The sequence below is a fragment of the Medicago sativa genome, chromosome 8, assembly GCF_051527215.1.
Source record: "Medicago sativa cultivar Bolivia chromosome 8, Bolivia_mono, whole genome shotgun sequence".
In the NCBI taxonomy this organism is placed as follows: domain Eukaryota; kingdom Viridiplantae; phylum Streptophyta; class Magnoliopsida; order Fabales; family Fabaceae; genus Medicago; species Medicago sativa.
Window position 1 is genome coordinate 79,713,319 of NC_140756.1, and position 16,051 is coordinate 79,729,369.

Here is a 16,051-nt window from a genome sequence, read left to right on the forward strand (position 1 = left end):
GTATTATTTAGTGTTATATTGTATTGGGAATGATGAAAGTTGTATTGAAAATTGAAATGAGTCAGTTATTTTGGGACACTTTTTTTTAGAAAATAGGTCAGTTATTCCGGGACGGAGGGAGTATGAGTGTTGAAGTCTATGTTTGTTATTTTTTGTTGGTTACATTATGTTTGCTTTCATCCTTGAATTTATAATAAAATAATTTGCATTTGTATTTCATCGCTTTTTAACATCGAATATAATTCACATTTGGTTTTGGTCAAAGATTCAGCATCATACGTGTAGCATTTGTTTAGTGTACAACCATTGTCATCAACCAATCACATGAAAAGTCCAATGAATGTCACTCATTTTGACCCTTCCCTTCCTAGTTCTTATTGTCACGTTGTAATACCTCATGCCTCAAATCCCAAAATTTTATTTTTCAACTGATGTACTCTTAAGTCTTACCTATGTAAGAAAATTGTTGGTAGCTGACACATTAAATGAGCTTAATACATTATTTTCAGATCATTCTCTCAATCTTTTGAACCACGTGGTGTCTTCAGTTCACTGTTTGACTCACAACTGTACTTAGAGCATTGTTTCAACTTATTACAATACCCCCACAACATTAATATCACATTTTGACCAAAAAGAGGGACAATTGTAATTATGCCCTGAATACCATATTTTGATACATAGTATAAAGCTTTTGTTTATTACATAGACATGCTTATCATATATTAAAAACTGGGACAATTGCATCCCAACTCTCAAAACAATAAATACCATTGATATAGCCTAACATGTTTAGGAGGTCAGATATTCTGCTGACAAGTTCATAATCCGAATCAGAGCGAACACCCTATTTGAAGACAAGTTCTTAATCCGAATCAGCGTGAGTGCAAGTTGATTGAATTTTCATGAAGCAAGTACAACATACCTCTTCGAAATCACTTTAAGTAATTCGGAGAGTGCAAGAAGAATCAAACTCTTTCTTCACCTGCAATGATTGTCTATGATGCTCAACTCGTTGAAGCTGCGACGACAGTTGTAGTAAATCGATGGTTGCATCATCTTCACAAGAAAGGCAGTCTTTCACATTCACAAAATCTGAATCATGGAAGATCCCGTCTTCCATTTCAAAGTTCACGATATCATTATTGTCTGGTACCAATATAGGACTGAGATGACTTCCATCTGTAGGATTTAATTCGGATAAAAGTCTATCAGACACTCGGCTTGAGGAAGTCGCTTGTGATCTTATGCTGTAGACATGGCTATGGCTGCTTGGAATAACCAAAGGGTTATCAAAGGGAATTTCCAAGGACTGGCTTGAAGTGTTATTGGACTGAGATGACAGAAGAGAGAGAGCACAAGAGTCTGAAATTCCTGATAATCCTTGAATGCTTGGTGCGGTATGAAAAACATTGAAGTCTTCGCTTCCTAAGGAGGTGTAGCCAATGGCATGAGCATAATGGCTATTGTTTTCACTGAACTTACTGCCTGTAGTGGATGTGGCAACATTTTCATGAAGAAAGGGAAATTGTTTTTCGTTGTACGAAGGAAACGGAGATCTTGATTGAAGATGTCCATTGGTGACAGGCACAGAAGAAAAATGCCTAAAGCCAGCTTCATGTTCTGCTTTCATAGGTCTCCAGAAACCACTTTGGAAGACCTCTGGATAGAGAAAAGATGCTGCTGGTGGCTTGGTTCCCTGGAATCTGATATCTGCAAGAACCATAGGATCGTATCAAATTATACATTTATATTAATATCAGATGACTAAAAAAGCATAGGAAACTGGCTTCAGATAATCAATTATTATAAGAGTCACAATGCTTCATCTTTTTCCCATTTCTAACGAGGGACGGAAAATCCGTGTCAGCGGCATTTTACATGGTACAACACTAAGGTTAGTAACTTAGTTATATGAATGGAAACTCAGAATTTAGGTAACTACAATTAATTAGATTTAGATGTCATTCTGTAAGAAAGCAGATGGAAGTTTATGATTGACCATAAGGAGATACTTAATTTCTGCTTCAACCATTAACTATTGTTGAATAAGTAACTTATGGTTCACATCAACCACAACAAAAGAAATCAATGTAATTTAATGGGCGCAGAGGGCAACAAATGAATGTGAAAGAAAAAGGAGTGTAAAGAATAAAGTTAAATCATGATCTAACTTTATTATATATATTATTACCACCAAATGGCTGAAACAGTCTCCCAGAATTTGTAGAGTGAACGCCTTGTGGTTTTCTTCGACGCTCATTATGGCCTGCAAGTCGTTTACGGCAACTGCGCTTACCATCATCAAACTCAGACAGCAAATGAAACCTGTATAACAAGCTAAACATTACACCAGACCTATATATCATAACTATACAGCTTCTTATTTGAGGCTTATCATCCTAAGTAGAAACATGACTGAAGGAAAAACTTCATTTAAGAAGCATAGTAATCAATAGGTGCAAAGGGTAAGCAACGAATGTTGAAAACAAAACAAGGCTTCAAAACCCAAGACCAAGGTTTAAAACAAAAACATGTGATCACAATTTAGGCACATTAAAGTTTTCGATGTATTTCGCAGTGATAATTAAAATCAAATAAGCCACATGTGTGATTATTTACAATATTAATTTCAATTATTGCAACACAACCATAATTTAAAACCCTGCTCATGACATAATTCAACAAGTAAAGATTCATGTTCTAGTATTCCAATAGGCACACACACCAAAAACTATTGTGATGCTAAACTAATTTTGTTTAAGTTTGGTTTTGGTTCTGCAATAACAAAAATTAATTTTGAATGAATTAATTTAGTAAAATGGATTATGACTAAAGAGGTTAATGTTTGGATACAATTATATAAAAAAGGGTTGAGCAATAAATTAGAGGCTAAAAATCAATTGTAGAGGCAACAATTCCAAATTCCAGCTAGTTAGAAATGCAAAATCAATTCCACCAAATATAGAATCAATTTTACACTAAAATGAATTGAAAGAAGTAATAAACTTGAAAATTGGACCAACCTGCTACATTGTTGACAAAACCTCTGCTCAATTCCATTCACAATGACTATAGGAGTCTTGGAGTGAACCTCACAAACTTTATGCCTCTTATGGTAGTCCTTACAAGAACTAAGATCCTTGTTACATCCATAAACTTGACAATATGCAGTCATTGAGTGCACTCTCACTCTCTTGGGAGGTGTTGAAGACTCACAAGAAGACAAAATAGGTGCTGCTCCTTTGGAAAATGCCGCATCAATTGAAGCATTGCCATGATCATCAAATCTTCCTAGCTTCAAATCAATGAGAGAATCCCAACCATTGGATTCCACCACAGAATTTGAAAGCTTGAAATTTGTGTCCCCTTTTACAGAAAACTCACTTGGGTCATCAAATTTACCATCAAGTTTCTTGCTTGGAACACTTCCAATGAAATTGAAATCATCTGAATATTGTTTCCCAAACATTTCACAAAAGCCTAATTCTTCAGAACCTTTTTCTTCAGAAATATAACTCCAAGATTCCATTGCATGCAACAGAATCAATGAGCAAGGAAAAACCAAAAACCAAAAAACAAACAACAAAAGACTTCAGTTTCCGTAGGAACAGTATCTTAAAATTTAACAATGATGCTGTAGCAAAAGTTAAGCTTTTTACTATTATATTATGGTTTTGAATATCCTCAGAACCATTGAAAGAGCATTTTTTTGTATAGAGATAAAGACAAATGAGTTGAAAACAAAAGAAAGACTGAAAAAGTAAACAAGTTTATGTTGGTCTTGTTGTTCTTCAGAAACCAAATAGAGTCAAAGAAAATAATAAAGAGTGAGAGAAAACAAGTGAAGACTGAAAAAAACCCAGATGGCAGGGAAGAAAAAAAGTGTCAGAAAAGCACGTGATGAGAATGGATGGAACAATGAAGTAAAATAGGTGAAAATGATGATGAAGGTGTCAGGTTGAACAGAAGACTACTACTATTACTAGAATACAATTTGTTATTATTGGAGTGAAGAAGAAGAAGGAAGAGAAAGCCATTGATGAATAGATAGGAAAATGGAAAGGAAAACTGATAGTTGATGAAGGTGTTTGTGAAAGAAAGATTTTACAGTGTCCTAAAAAACGAGGAGAGTGGAAATTGGAAAGTATTTGTAGTGAGTTTCTATTTGTATTTCTATTTTTGGGGAGAGACAATGAGAGTGTCAAGCTTTATTCCACACACAATTTTCCAACCAATACCATCGCTTTGTTCCAATGTTAATGTGACACATGCCTAAACTTCTTGTCTTTACATACTACATACATAGGGCCAGTGAGCAGTGTGAGATAATTTTTGTTCCTACACTCCTATGACTAGATTCAATAGTGACACACTCTATCACAATTAGTGATGCTCCTTTTTTTCTTTTGGGTACAAAATTAGTGATACTCTGTAATCTATATCACAATTAGTGACATTGCAATCAACCTTTAAAACGTGTAGAAAAATGTTTTTTCCAATACAAAATTTATATATTTTTTATTTCGTTAACAAGTGTTCTAAAAATACTAGTTAGTCTGACATGATCACTTGTAATTATCGATTTAATTTGAAGAGAAAGGAAAAACTATAGAGAAATGAAATTGTATCTACATTATATATAAATATGATGTTGGGTGATAAATTTGTGGTTCAAATAATATTTCTCCAATTGATTAGTGTCTATTTAGAGATACCGAACAATATTGCATATCTTTGAATCTCAAGTGACTTTGATAACTTAGTCTCTATCTTAACCACTTAGTCTCTATCTTAACCAATTATTATCCCTTCAAATACTTTATTTTAAGATCGTGTTAAAAAATGTTCAAGAGCATTGTTTAAAGGATTCACAGAAAAATAATTGTTTTAAAAATACAAATCAAACATTTGTCAAAATAATAAATACATCATTTTCTATATAAAAGCAACTCTTCTATCTTTAATTATAAGGCAAATTTGAGGATGGACAATTGGAGAGGATGAACAAAAACATATCATTTTCTATTAAATTAAATGGAGGCGATGGATAAAAAAATATGAGTTAGGAGGATGGATCACTTCAGTCTTCAGATATTTGAGGGTCTACTTCCAAGGACATAGATTTTTTTATTTTTTTTTGTAAAGAATTCCAAGAGAGATGGATAGAAAATATATGTTACACGATATAGAATATAGATCACTTTCTCTAACTTTGTCTTTTGTGAGTGATTATTGTTATTGACGGCGAGTTTATAACTAGTCTATGTTTAAAACAAAGAAAAGGAAATAAAAAAAATGAGAAGTAATGAAAATACATAGTACTGGTTATTAATATTTGCGTCATTTTCATAAATAATTTATTTATTTTTTCTCACTTTGTCGTTCTACTTGTTTTCATGCTTTTCTCTAACGTGTTTAGGTAAACTATATGTGCATCATACACAGATCTCTTTTCTATATTCTTAAATCAACAAGCCTCGTTATATTTTAGGCTTAATAGTAGTTTTCGGCCCCTAACTTTTACGAAATTGCAATTTTGGCCCCTTAAGAAAAAAATACAAAACCGCCCCCTAAGTTTTGCAACTGTAGCAGTTTTGGCCCCCAAGGCTAAAAAAAAAAAACACGCGGCACCTCACTTAGAGTGCCACGTCAGCGTAGACCGAGTCAAAATTGGCCTTGGGCCAAAAACTGCCACAGCCACAGGTGCAAAACTTAGAGGGCAGTTTTGTACTCCCTCCGTCTCACAATAATTGTCTCTTTAGCATTTTTTATTTTTCTCAAAATAATTGTCACTTTACAATATCAATGCAGCATTTATTATGTTTTTCCACTATTATACCCTTATTTATTGAATTTCATCCATCGTAACTACTCCACTAACTACATTTAATAAGGGTATTTCAGTAAATGCCACTAATTTTACCATTGAAATCAACACAACTAATCATTTCCTTAATTATCGTGCACAAACCTTAAACGACTAATATTGTGAGACGGAGGGAGTAGTTTTTTTTTATGGGGTCAAAATCACAACTTTGGTAAAGTTAAGGGGCTAAAACTGCTATTAAGCCTATATTTTATTTAATTTAATGGTAAAACTTATTGAGTTAATGGTAGAAACAACCTTCTATTTGATGTAAGATTTAACATTTTTGTGCACCTTCATACCAAAGCAAATCTTATATAAACACAATTTTAAATAAAATTTATATGGGCGCACACATATGAATAATAAAATTTAAAACATAAATCATATTAGATGATACAACTAAATTATTCGTATTTTCCAAAAAAGATATGCAACATGTAACCAAAAAAGATGATACAACTAAATTATTTCTCTTTTAAATTTTATCATTCGTATATTCCAAAATACTTTTAATTCAAAATTGTGCTCAACGAAACAATTTTTTCATATCTAACAAGGAAACAATCGTAACCTTTTCTTTTTCTTCTTTCCCATTCTCATTTTCTTTCCTTTCACTTTCTTTTTTAAATCAAACACAATGTTAAGGTCCTTTTAATTTTAAAATTTAAGAGTTAAAAACATAATTGTATTAATAATTTATTATTAAAATGTTCATAATTTTTGTTGTTAATTAATAAGTAAATAATAAACATCAACTCTATCAAAAAAATAATAAGTATTTAAAATGATAATTTTCAACAAAATTTCAAATTTCAAATAATTTAATACTATTATACGAAAATTTGGATAATATTTATTGAAAAATGTTAACTAGTTCCTCTAAACATTGATTAAGGAAGCAAATATATTAAGTATTGCATTAGAAATAATGTTGTCAATTCTTAAAAAATCAATAAAGTATCTTTTTTAATTTAAAATTTTCTTTTTTGATTTTCTTAACCAATGTCCCGGGTATCGGTTAGCATCATCCATATTTATTTTACTTTTTATGATTTATACAAGTATATACACTTTTTTTTAGGGATATACACTAATTAGAGAGTGATGTCCTTTTAAAAAAAAAATGAAAAATTGGTTTTTTTAGGGATATACACTAATTAGAGAGTGATGTCCTTTTAAAAAAAAAATGAAAAATTGGTGCAGAAGAGAAGAGTCAATGCCAACTTACAATTGATTGGATTCAATGTGTTGGGATCTAATAGACAGGACCCATGCTTTTTGATACATCCCTTTCCTGACACGTGGCCATATCCATTTATTATTGTTATTTTAACGTTTTGTGTGCTTGTCACAATCTAATTGAGAGAGAGGAGATAGACCTAAAGAGTGCCCCCATCAATTCAATTCCTCCAACCATAAAGAACTGCTAATGGGAAATGGGTTACCCACTTTTGCTTCCTTCCATTTTGTTGATAAAAGAAAAATTGCACAACTGCTCCATTGGTTTCTCCTTAAATGGAAACTAAAATGTCTTTATTTCATTTATTTACCAGCTTGCTTATGAAAAATACTACTCACTTGTAATGCACGAGTTAGATTGGATTATTTTAAACCAAGCTGTTATCATTAAGTTGCAATTAATTCTACTACCTCCTATCTTAAACATATAAAATAAATTAATAAAAAATAAATTGAATTATCTAATTCAAAATTCAGATTAAGTATATTGACTTTTGTTGATCTAATTTTTTTCTTATATATTTTGACCTAGAGGGAGTATTAATTAATTGGGTTAAATATGTTTTTAGTCCCTATAAATATGTCAAATTTTCGTTTTAGTCCCTCTAAAATTTTCCTTCAACTTTTAGTCCCTATAAAATTTTCAATCTTCACTTTTGGTCCCTCTTTTAAAGTAAACTCATATGTAGAATTAATATTTTTTAATAAAATTTTCCAAAAAAATTCAAAATATTATAAAAATCACTCAAATTTTTTTTTAACAAAACATTAATTTAATATGAATTTTTATATTTTTTAAGGTTAAAAATTCATATTTACTTTGTGTTTTGTTAAAAAATTCTAATTTTCATTGGGAATTTTTTTTAGAATATTTTACACATTTCTGCACAATTTTATTTAAAAAATACAAAAATTAAATTAAAAATAGGGACCAAAAGTAGTGATTGAAAATTTTATAGGGACTAAAATTTGAAGGAAAATTTTAGAGGGACTAAAACGAAAAGTTGACATATTTATAGGGACCAAAAACATATTTAACCCTAATTAATTCTAGTCTTATTTTTCAAATAATTAGCATAAAGATAAGCAATTTTTTTTTGACAAGATAGAGTATTTTATTATTATTTTTTAGGTTGAAATTTTCTTATATTATAGATTAGAGATAGTATGAAAAGTTTTACCACTATCCATAAAAAAGGTTGAAAATGAGTCAAGTTTTGTGGCCAACATAATAGGTCAAGTTGCTTATAGTTATAGCCCATCTTGGATCTTCTCCTTCCTTTTTTTTTCTTGATTGTTTTTGTAATTTTTAATAAAGAGAGAGTAAAAATTAAGAAAGAGATGGAGAGTTAGAAGATGGAGGAGATAAATTGGATGAAGACAATCTAAGTCCATAGTTGATCTATGACAAAATTGACCATAGCAAAAATCTAAACCATAAGATTAGACGAACCGTCGAGTATTTAAAAGAAACATAATAGTAGAAATTGATCATATTTTCCTTTTTGAACGCTTAATCACTCTTTTATGATAAACGACTTAGAAAGGGACTCATGACTCCAATAGGCCTATATATATATCATACTATAACCTAATTAGTATTGGTATAATTCATGTTAAATGGCTTAGATATAAGTACTGATTTATTTGTTTAACATATATATCCTGTTATATAATTTCAACAAATAGTCTTGTATTCCTTTAAACAATAAGCAACAATTTATGAATAATACTCTTCTTCAAAAAAAAAAAAAAAAAAAATTTATGAATAATACTCTTGGAGTCCAAACAATATTTAGATTAGCATATTTTTTGCTACTAATGAGTTTTTTTTTTTAAGGGAGCTACTAATGAGTTTTGTCGTTGTTAAACTCGATTAATTTGAAAATTTTAGCTTATAAGTTATAACTTTAAATTTATAAAACTGACTTAGAAGAATACGCGTGTAAAAATATATTATATATGAATAATATTTAGATCTTAGAGCATCTGTGGTTCTGGTGATAAGTTCTTAAGGTATTCAAACCTGCTTCAAAAGTGCTATTAAATGATTCCAACAATGTCATATCACACTTATGCAGCTCAGACAGAATTTACTTCAAACTCCAAAGATAAGAAAAATTAAACAATTTTATGAAACTCACATTTTGTTTGGTCTTGCAAACGAATGCTTTAACGACATTGTTTAAAGATTTCATTAAAAGAAATTTTGTTTTGAAAATACAAGTTGTTATTTTTATAAATGCAATAATTAATTAATTTTTTAATATAAACTTACAACTTTTAGTATTTTAACTAATGTCCTAAGAGCACTCGATTTGCAACTTTTTAATTTGAAAAGAATAAATAAACTTTAAATTTGATGATACACACTACCACATGATGTTTCTTCCATTGAGGAGAAAAAGAAAATAAGAAAAAAAATCATCATTCTATGAAACTCACTTAACACAATTGGCTATTGATACCTGATAGCACTTGGATGACATAATATTTAGTGACATTGATGACATTGTTCATATATCTCTCTTAATCAATCATTCTCTTATTTAAATAATTTATTTTAATTATTCATCCACTATCTCTCATCTATATCACTCAAAAACTATATCACTCAAATGCTACCGTATCGATACCCAACATATATAAAGGGAACTGCCGCTAAAAAAAGTGTATAAAGGGCACTAAAGTGTTAACCTATTTATCAAAGTAGTCGTAAGTATACGACGGAGAATAGTAAATGAAGTACTGCAATGATATTTAAGTCCTAATATGTTAATTTACAATGGTAGTTGGTATAATATCTATTTTCTTTTTATAAGAATCGTCTTTATTTACCCTCTTTTTGTAACAAAAAAAAAAAAAGAATCGTATGTATTTTAAATAAGAAAAATGTTAATGAGTGTCTTAAAGCACTGGATAAAGTAAAACCTCATATTTTTAAGACACAACTTCTATTAATTCCTAAGGACATTAGCAAATCCGTTTAAATAGACACATAGGAATGAATAATAGCAAATCCGTTTAAATAAGACACATAGGACATTTATTTATTGAATCGAACTTATTGGTCGATGCAAGATAGATGTGTGCATAGATCCATTTTCAATGTTCTATTAGTGGTCCTTGAACATGAATTTCATTCGAATGTATGAGTCATGTTTGCGTTACAGCCTCACAGGTGTTATCTAGTACAGTATGTAGATAACTCCTATTATCATGTTTAAGATTCTTATTGGTAAGACATTTGAATTTTGGTGTTGAAACCAAACAAAGCTTATTTGCAGCCTATTCATTGATGTTGGAACATTGGTGTGAAGATGGAAAGAAATTGGAAGGTTGGAAGATTAAACACCAAGTTATTAAACTTTGATCTAGTGTTGTGTGAATTGAAAAAATAGAGTGTGGAGGTCCCACATAAAATAGAACACACACATTAGTAGTGTTTAAATAGTAATATTTAATTTTAAATACTTGATAATGATGAAAATAATTATTATTATTATTTTTTATTTATGAATATCACTTCCCATAATTTTAGGTTATGTTTGTTATGATAAGAATCCAACTGAATTTCCTATACGTCCTTCATTAGTTTGTTTCAGCTAATCTTGTGGGTTTGTTTCTTTTTGAACTTATCCGATTAGTGTGTTACTTGAGCTGGTCTGTGAGTTGCTTAATTTTTAAGTTTACTTAATTCTTAAGTTTCTCCAAATTAGTTACAAACTCTCCCTATAAAAGGAGAGCTCACCTAGTTCAAAAATCACACCAAAGAGTTTCATTGAGTTGTCGAGAACTCTTTCTCTCTTCTCCCTTTCTTGACTTGTGTTGACGAGTCTTTCTTCTCTTCATCTCCTTTTTTCTGTCCCTTCGGAATTAAGAGTGTTCTTAAGACCATAGTCCCTTTTTCGGTTTAATGTCCCTTCGGAATTAAGAATGGTCTTAAAAACACAGTCCCTTCGATAATATACGTCCCTTCGGAATAAAGAGTACTATTAAGATCATAGTCCCTTTTTGGAATAATAATGTCCTGTCGGAATTAAGAATGATCTTAACGGTATATAAATATTCATTCAATATTTTTCTAATTGAGGAGAAATTAAAAAGTGAAAATGGTGGTATCACCATATTTGAGTGGTCGTAGTGCCATATTGATATTTTGGAGAAATTAAAGTTAGAATGGTGACAACATCATATTTGAGTGGTCTCATCACCATAACAGAGTGATAGCAATACCATATTAAAGTGGTTTCAGTATTAAAGAGTGGTCTTAGTACCATATTTGAAGGTGTAAATCTCGAACGGTTTTCTACAGTGCAGTAGTTAACCGCACAGTTGTAGCTGGGCTTGTTTTATCCTGCAGGCGGCGTGGTTGATAGTCTGCCTTGCACAATTTTGGGCAGTGCCACGAAACGTCTTAAAGAGAGCGACCTGGTCGTGACTCAACCTAGTAACAACTTCGGTAGACAATAGAATTTGGAAATTCAAATATAACAGTTTGAAAATCCAAAAAAAAACAATTTTAAGACGTTTCGATCTGCTATATCTACCGAAGAAGTTACTTATTGAGGTTCAGTTGTCCCTAATACATTAAGGATAAATCAAGCTATAATAAAAATACATCTTATGACTGAACACGACGAAGTGCTTGTTGTAAAACAACAACACTATGAAATTCGCGTATCTTATTTTTTGTAAAGTTTGGAGTAAATTGTGAGTATCTATATTTGTCCCTGGATACATCAATGTTGCTACTTCTTATGTTAAGGGAACGATAAATGGGCAATATTATTTAAATAAGCTTATGGTTTTAATTTTGGTGATCTTGGTTCATATGTATTGTTTTAAGATTCGTCATCACACTTGAAGTGTGAATTGAAACTTTGGACAAATTGCAGCCACTTACGGTAAGAAGAAAATTATGCTTAAAATGATATTGAGTTCAAGGCTCCAAAATAAGTGCAGCAACATTGTTAGTATATTGGGTACCAATGATGAACCATAGACCCATCGAGCCACAAAAACTCCAAACCTATAATTGTGAAATAAAGGAAAATAGATGGAATTGTGAAATTCTAATTTATGTTTAAGAAAGAATCTAAATTTCAGATTTCTATTGAATAAGACTGAGTTGACTCAGACTTAAAGAGAGACTTGTGTACCATACATTCGTGTGGGAAAAGACCGTGCCTCTTATGGCATGTTCAAAATTAAATTCTCCTTCTATTTTATAAGTTGTGTGATTTTAATATTTGACATATCAAAATTTATCATGTGAACGAGCATTTAATTTTAAACTTTAGTAACTTGGACTTAATTCGAAAGTTATATGATTAGACAATTTTATTTTTTGAAGTCAAGATATATGAACCAAAAATTCATATAAATCAGAATTTAGAGAATATGAATCTCTAAACTTAATAAATTATGATATGTGCAAACTTGATTGCACATAAACTAGAAATGATAAAATGATATTTTATCATATTTATTGATGACTAACGAAAATTAAAATTTATAGAGTACCCAAGTCTAAGAACAAAAATTCTAATTAAGAAATTTTTGAAGAAAAGACAATTCAACTTGTCTTATTTTTGAACTTGGGATTGTCTGGACTATATTTAGATTCTGGACTCCAAGAGAGTTTAACTCACTAGTAGAATCTGTGAATGTGTATTCATTGGGTTTGCTATAAACAGAGAAACATATAGGTTTATGACCTAAATGCTAAAGTGATCATAGAATTAAAGGTTGCCGATTTCTATGAAAATATTTACCCGTTTAAATAAAGAATAGTGGGGGCACTAGTGGGGGCTCTAATGGGAGCACGACATTGGTGGGGGTAAAATCAATTCCATTTTAAAAATTATGAACTAGTGGGGGCACTATATCTGATCACATTTCAGTAATCAGAAATAATTATGAAAACATCGTGCGAGATGTTATAGAACCTCGAAGAGGTACGAAAGCAAAAATGACTAAAGAGTATGAACTTATGGTTTATACATTGGAAGAATATCCACTAAGCCTTAAAAAAGCTATATCCTCATTGGATGCTGAATTATGGCTAGAAGCAATAAACGATGAAATGGATTTTCTAGAGTCTAACAAAACATGACACTTGGTTGACTTGCCTCATAGTTGCAAAACCAATCGGTTGTATTTGGATTTTGGGAAAGAAAATTAAAACCTGATGGGATGGTTGATGAATACAAGACTCTCCTTGTAGTCAAAGGTTTTAGACAGAGATAAAAATATAGACTTCTTCGACACTCATTCACCGATCACTAGAATCATATATCCATAAGAGTACTAGTCCCTTTAGCCGCTGTTCATAACTCGATAGTGCTCCAAATGGATGTGAAAGTTGCCTTTTTTATGGTGAATTAGAAGAAGAAATCTATTTGAAATAACCTGAACGTTTTGCGATTCATGGACAAGAAAACGAGGTCTGTAAGTTGGATAGTTCTTTGTATGGTCTAAAATAAACTCTTGAGGAATGGCAAGAAAAATTTGACATTCGAATGTTATCGAATGAGTATAAACTGAATGAAAGTGACAAATAATATTTGCATGATCATATGTCTCTATGAAGACGACTTACTCATATTTGATTTAAAGATTCATGTTATGAATTATGTGAAATCATTGTTTATCAACAACATTGATAAGAAAGACCTAGACAAAGTTGAAGTAATTCTTGGTTTCAAGATTACTAGATCAGAAAAGAGAACTTTTTTGATAAATCTCACAAAGTTGAGAAAATCTTAAGGAAATGTAATTATTTAACCGTAAACTTGCAATCATATATTATGATCCAAGTGTAAGAACACTTGAGATGGAGTTAGAAAAACAGAATATGCGAGCATCATTGGCAGTACTCAGGTGCCACTGAATGTATTAGACTTGGCATTGCCGATGTCGTGAAACTCTTGTGCAAGTTTACTAGTAGACGGATGAGAAGCATTGCCATGCTATAGAAAGAGTCATGAGGTGTCTTAAGAAGACTATGACTCTAGGATTACTTCATGAGGAGTAACCTATTGTACTTAAATAGTACAAGATATTTTTTTTGAAGAAGATATAAAATAGTACAAGATATAAAAATAGAACATCTTCAGATGAGTATTTAGCGACCAGTGGCTACACATTGAGCATCACTGTATAAGTTGTTTGTTGAAACAAATAATATTGACTCAGTCCACTATGGATTGAATCTGAGATGGGAACACTAGAGAAAACTAGTGAAGAAGCAAGTTGATAAGATGCTTGCTAGTTGAGAATCCTTAGTGGATAAAACCGTTTTCAAAAGTGTTAATTTATTGTGATAGTCTACAGCTATTACAAAATTGAGAATCGTTACCACAATGGTAAGAGACGATTATTAAGTCATGAACACATAAAGGGTTAGAGTGCTAGCGACTCTCAAAAGGAACAGTTAAAGTAGATCATGTACGTACTGATAAAGAATTAATCAATCCTTTGACGAAAGGAATTACTAGAAAGAAAGTCCTAAACACATCCAATAGGATGGGACTAATGCCCAAAGGTCACAAGTGATGGTAACCCGACCTACATGACTGGAGATCCCAAGAAATAGGTTCAATGGATAATAACAAGTCACGAGTGATAGAACATGTTATGAGAAAATTAAAAAGCATGAATCCTGCAGCTACAGAAGGATGAGATAATAGAAACTCTTAATGAGATCTATACTCTATGTTGAGTGGAGTACATAGCTACATGAGTACTCTTGATAGACTCACCAATACGAATGTGGAACTGAGGCCGGTTTCTATGGAGTTCGGGGAAGAATACCTAGAGCGTTCGTTAAAATTGGGATACACGTGCAGAGCTATAAACGCACGGGCTTTTAGAATACACCTTATGAAAAGGTTTGTGTGCGGGTTTTATGTATGAGATAGAGTTCAATGCTGTAAGCAACCCTTGTAAATCGGAATATTAACCGCTATGCAAAGGATCAAGTTGTAGGCGACACCTTTGTTTATTAGCAACCTTATAGAAACGTTTTGACGTTATTATTGAAACCATTTTTTGAATTCAAGTGGGGGATTGTTGGAACATTGGTGTGAAGATGGAAAGAAATTGGAAGGTTGGAAGATTAAACACCAAGTTATTAAACTTTGATCTAGTGTTGTGTGAATTGAAAAAATAGAGTGTGGAGGTCCCACATAAAATAGAACACACACATTAGTAGTGTTTAAACAGTGGTATTTAATTGTAAATACCTGATAATGATGAAAATAATTATTATTATTTTTTTTATTTATGAATATTGTTTTATCTTGGTTTTCGGGTGTCAAACATTGATTACGTTTGAACCTTTTTAACCGGTGATATCTCATTTTTTCTTGGGAAGGGAAAAATAAGAAAAAAACCCTTGAGAATCGAGGTCCGGGAGTTGTTTTCGCTACGGGAAGGTGTTAGGCACCCATAACGACTATAGTAACCTATAGGAACCATCTTTACTTTCTACGCGCGCGCTTTATTTTTAAAGGCTATTTGAAAATTGATATTTACACCTTAGGTTTACTAAGTCAAGAATTGGAGGGAGAAGAAAGTATTTGAATTTTTATTTTAGTTGAATTGAAGGAATATTGGTTCCTTGCCTACATACCCGATTAAGGGATCAAATCCACCGTAGTTCTCTTCCAAAAATGTTTTTGTTTTTGTTGGTTGATTTTAAGTTTGAAAATTGGAGTTTGAAGAATGAGAGAGAGAGGCCTCAAGGGCATAAGATTGTGAAATGGTGAGGTTTGATTAGTGATTTTGGAAAAAAAAAGTCAAGTATGATTAAGATTCATTAAAATTTTATTTAAGAAAAGAAAAGGAAAATACAATGGGATTTTGATCCCAAGGTTTATTTAGGAAATGATTTGAGTGATATTGTTCATATTTTTTGGAAAGAAGATTTTTCTA

The 16,051-nt window shown here is 31.3% G+C and overlaps 1 protein-coding gene across 1 annotated transcript; it reads right to left on the reverse strand.

Moving 5' to 3' along the window:
- Positions 1-474: 474 nt before the first annotated feature.
- Positions 475-4,123, reverse strand: LOC146902002 (putative squamosa promoter-binding-like protein 19). Its single transcript, XM_085735980.1, has 3 exons — positions 3,027-4,123; positions 2,195-2,328; positions 475-1,713 (listed from the first exon to the last, which is right to left on the reverse strand). The coding sequence occupies exons 1-3, from the start codon at positions 3,530-3,532 to the stop codon at positions 941-943; spliced, it is 1,413 nt and encodes a 470-aa protein (XP_085592106.1). The 5' UTR covers positions 3,533-4,123; the 3' UTR covers positions 475-940.
- Positions 4,124-16,051: the final 11,928 nt, after the last annotated feature.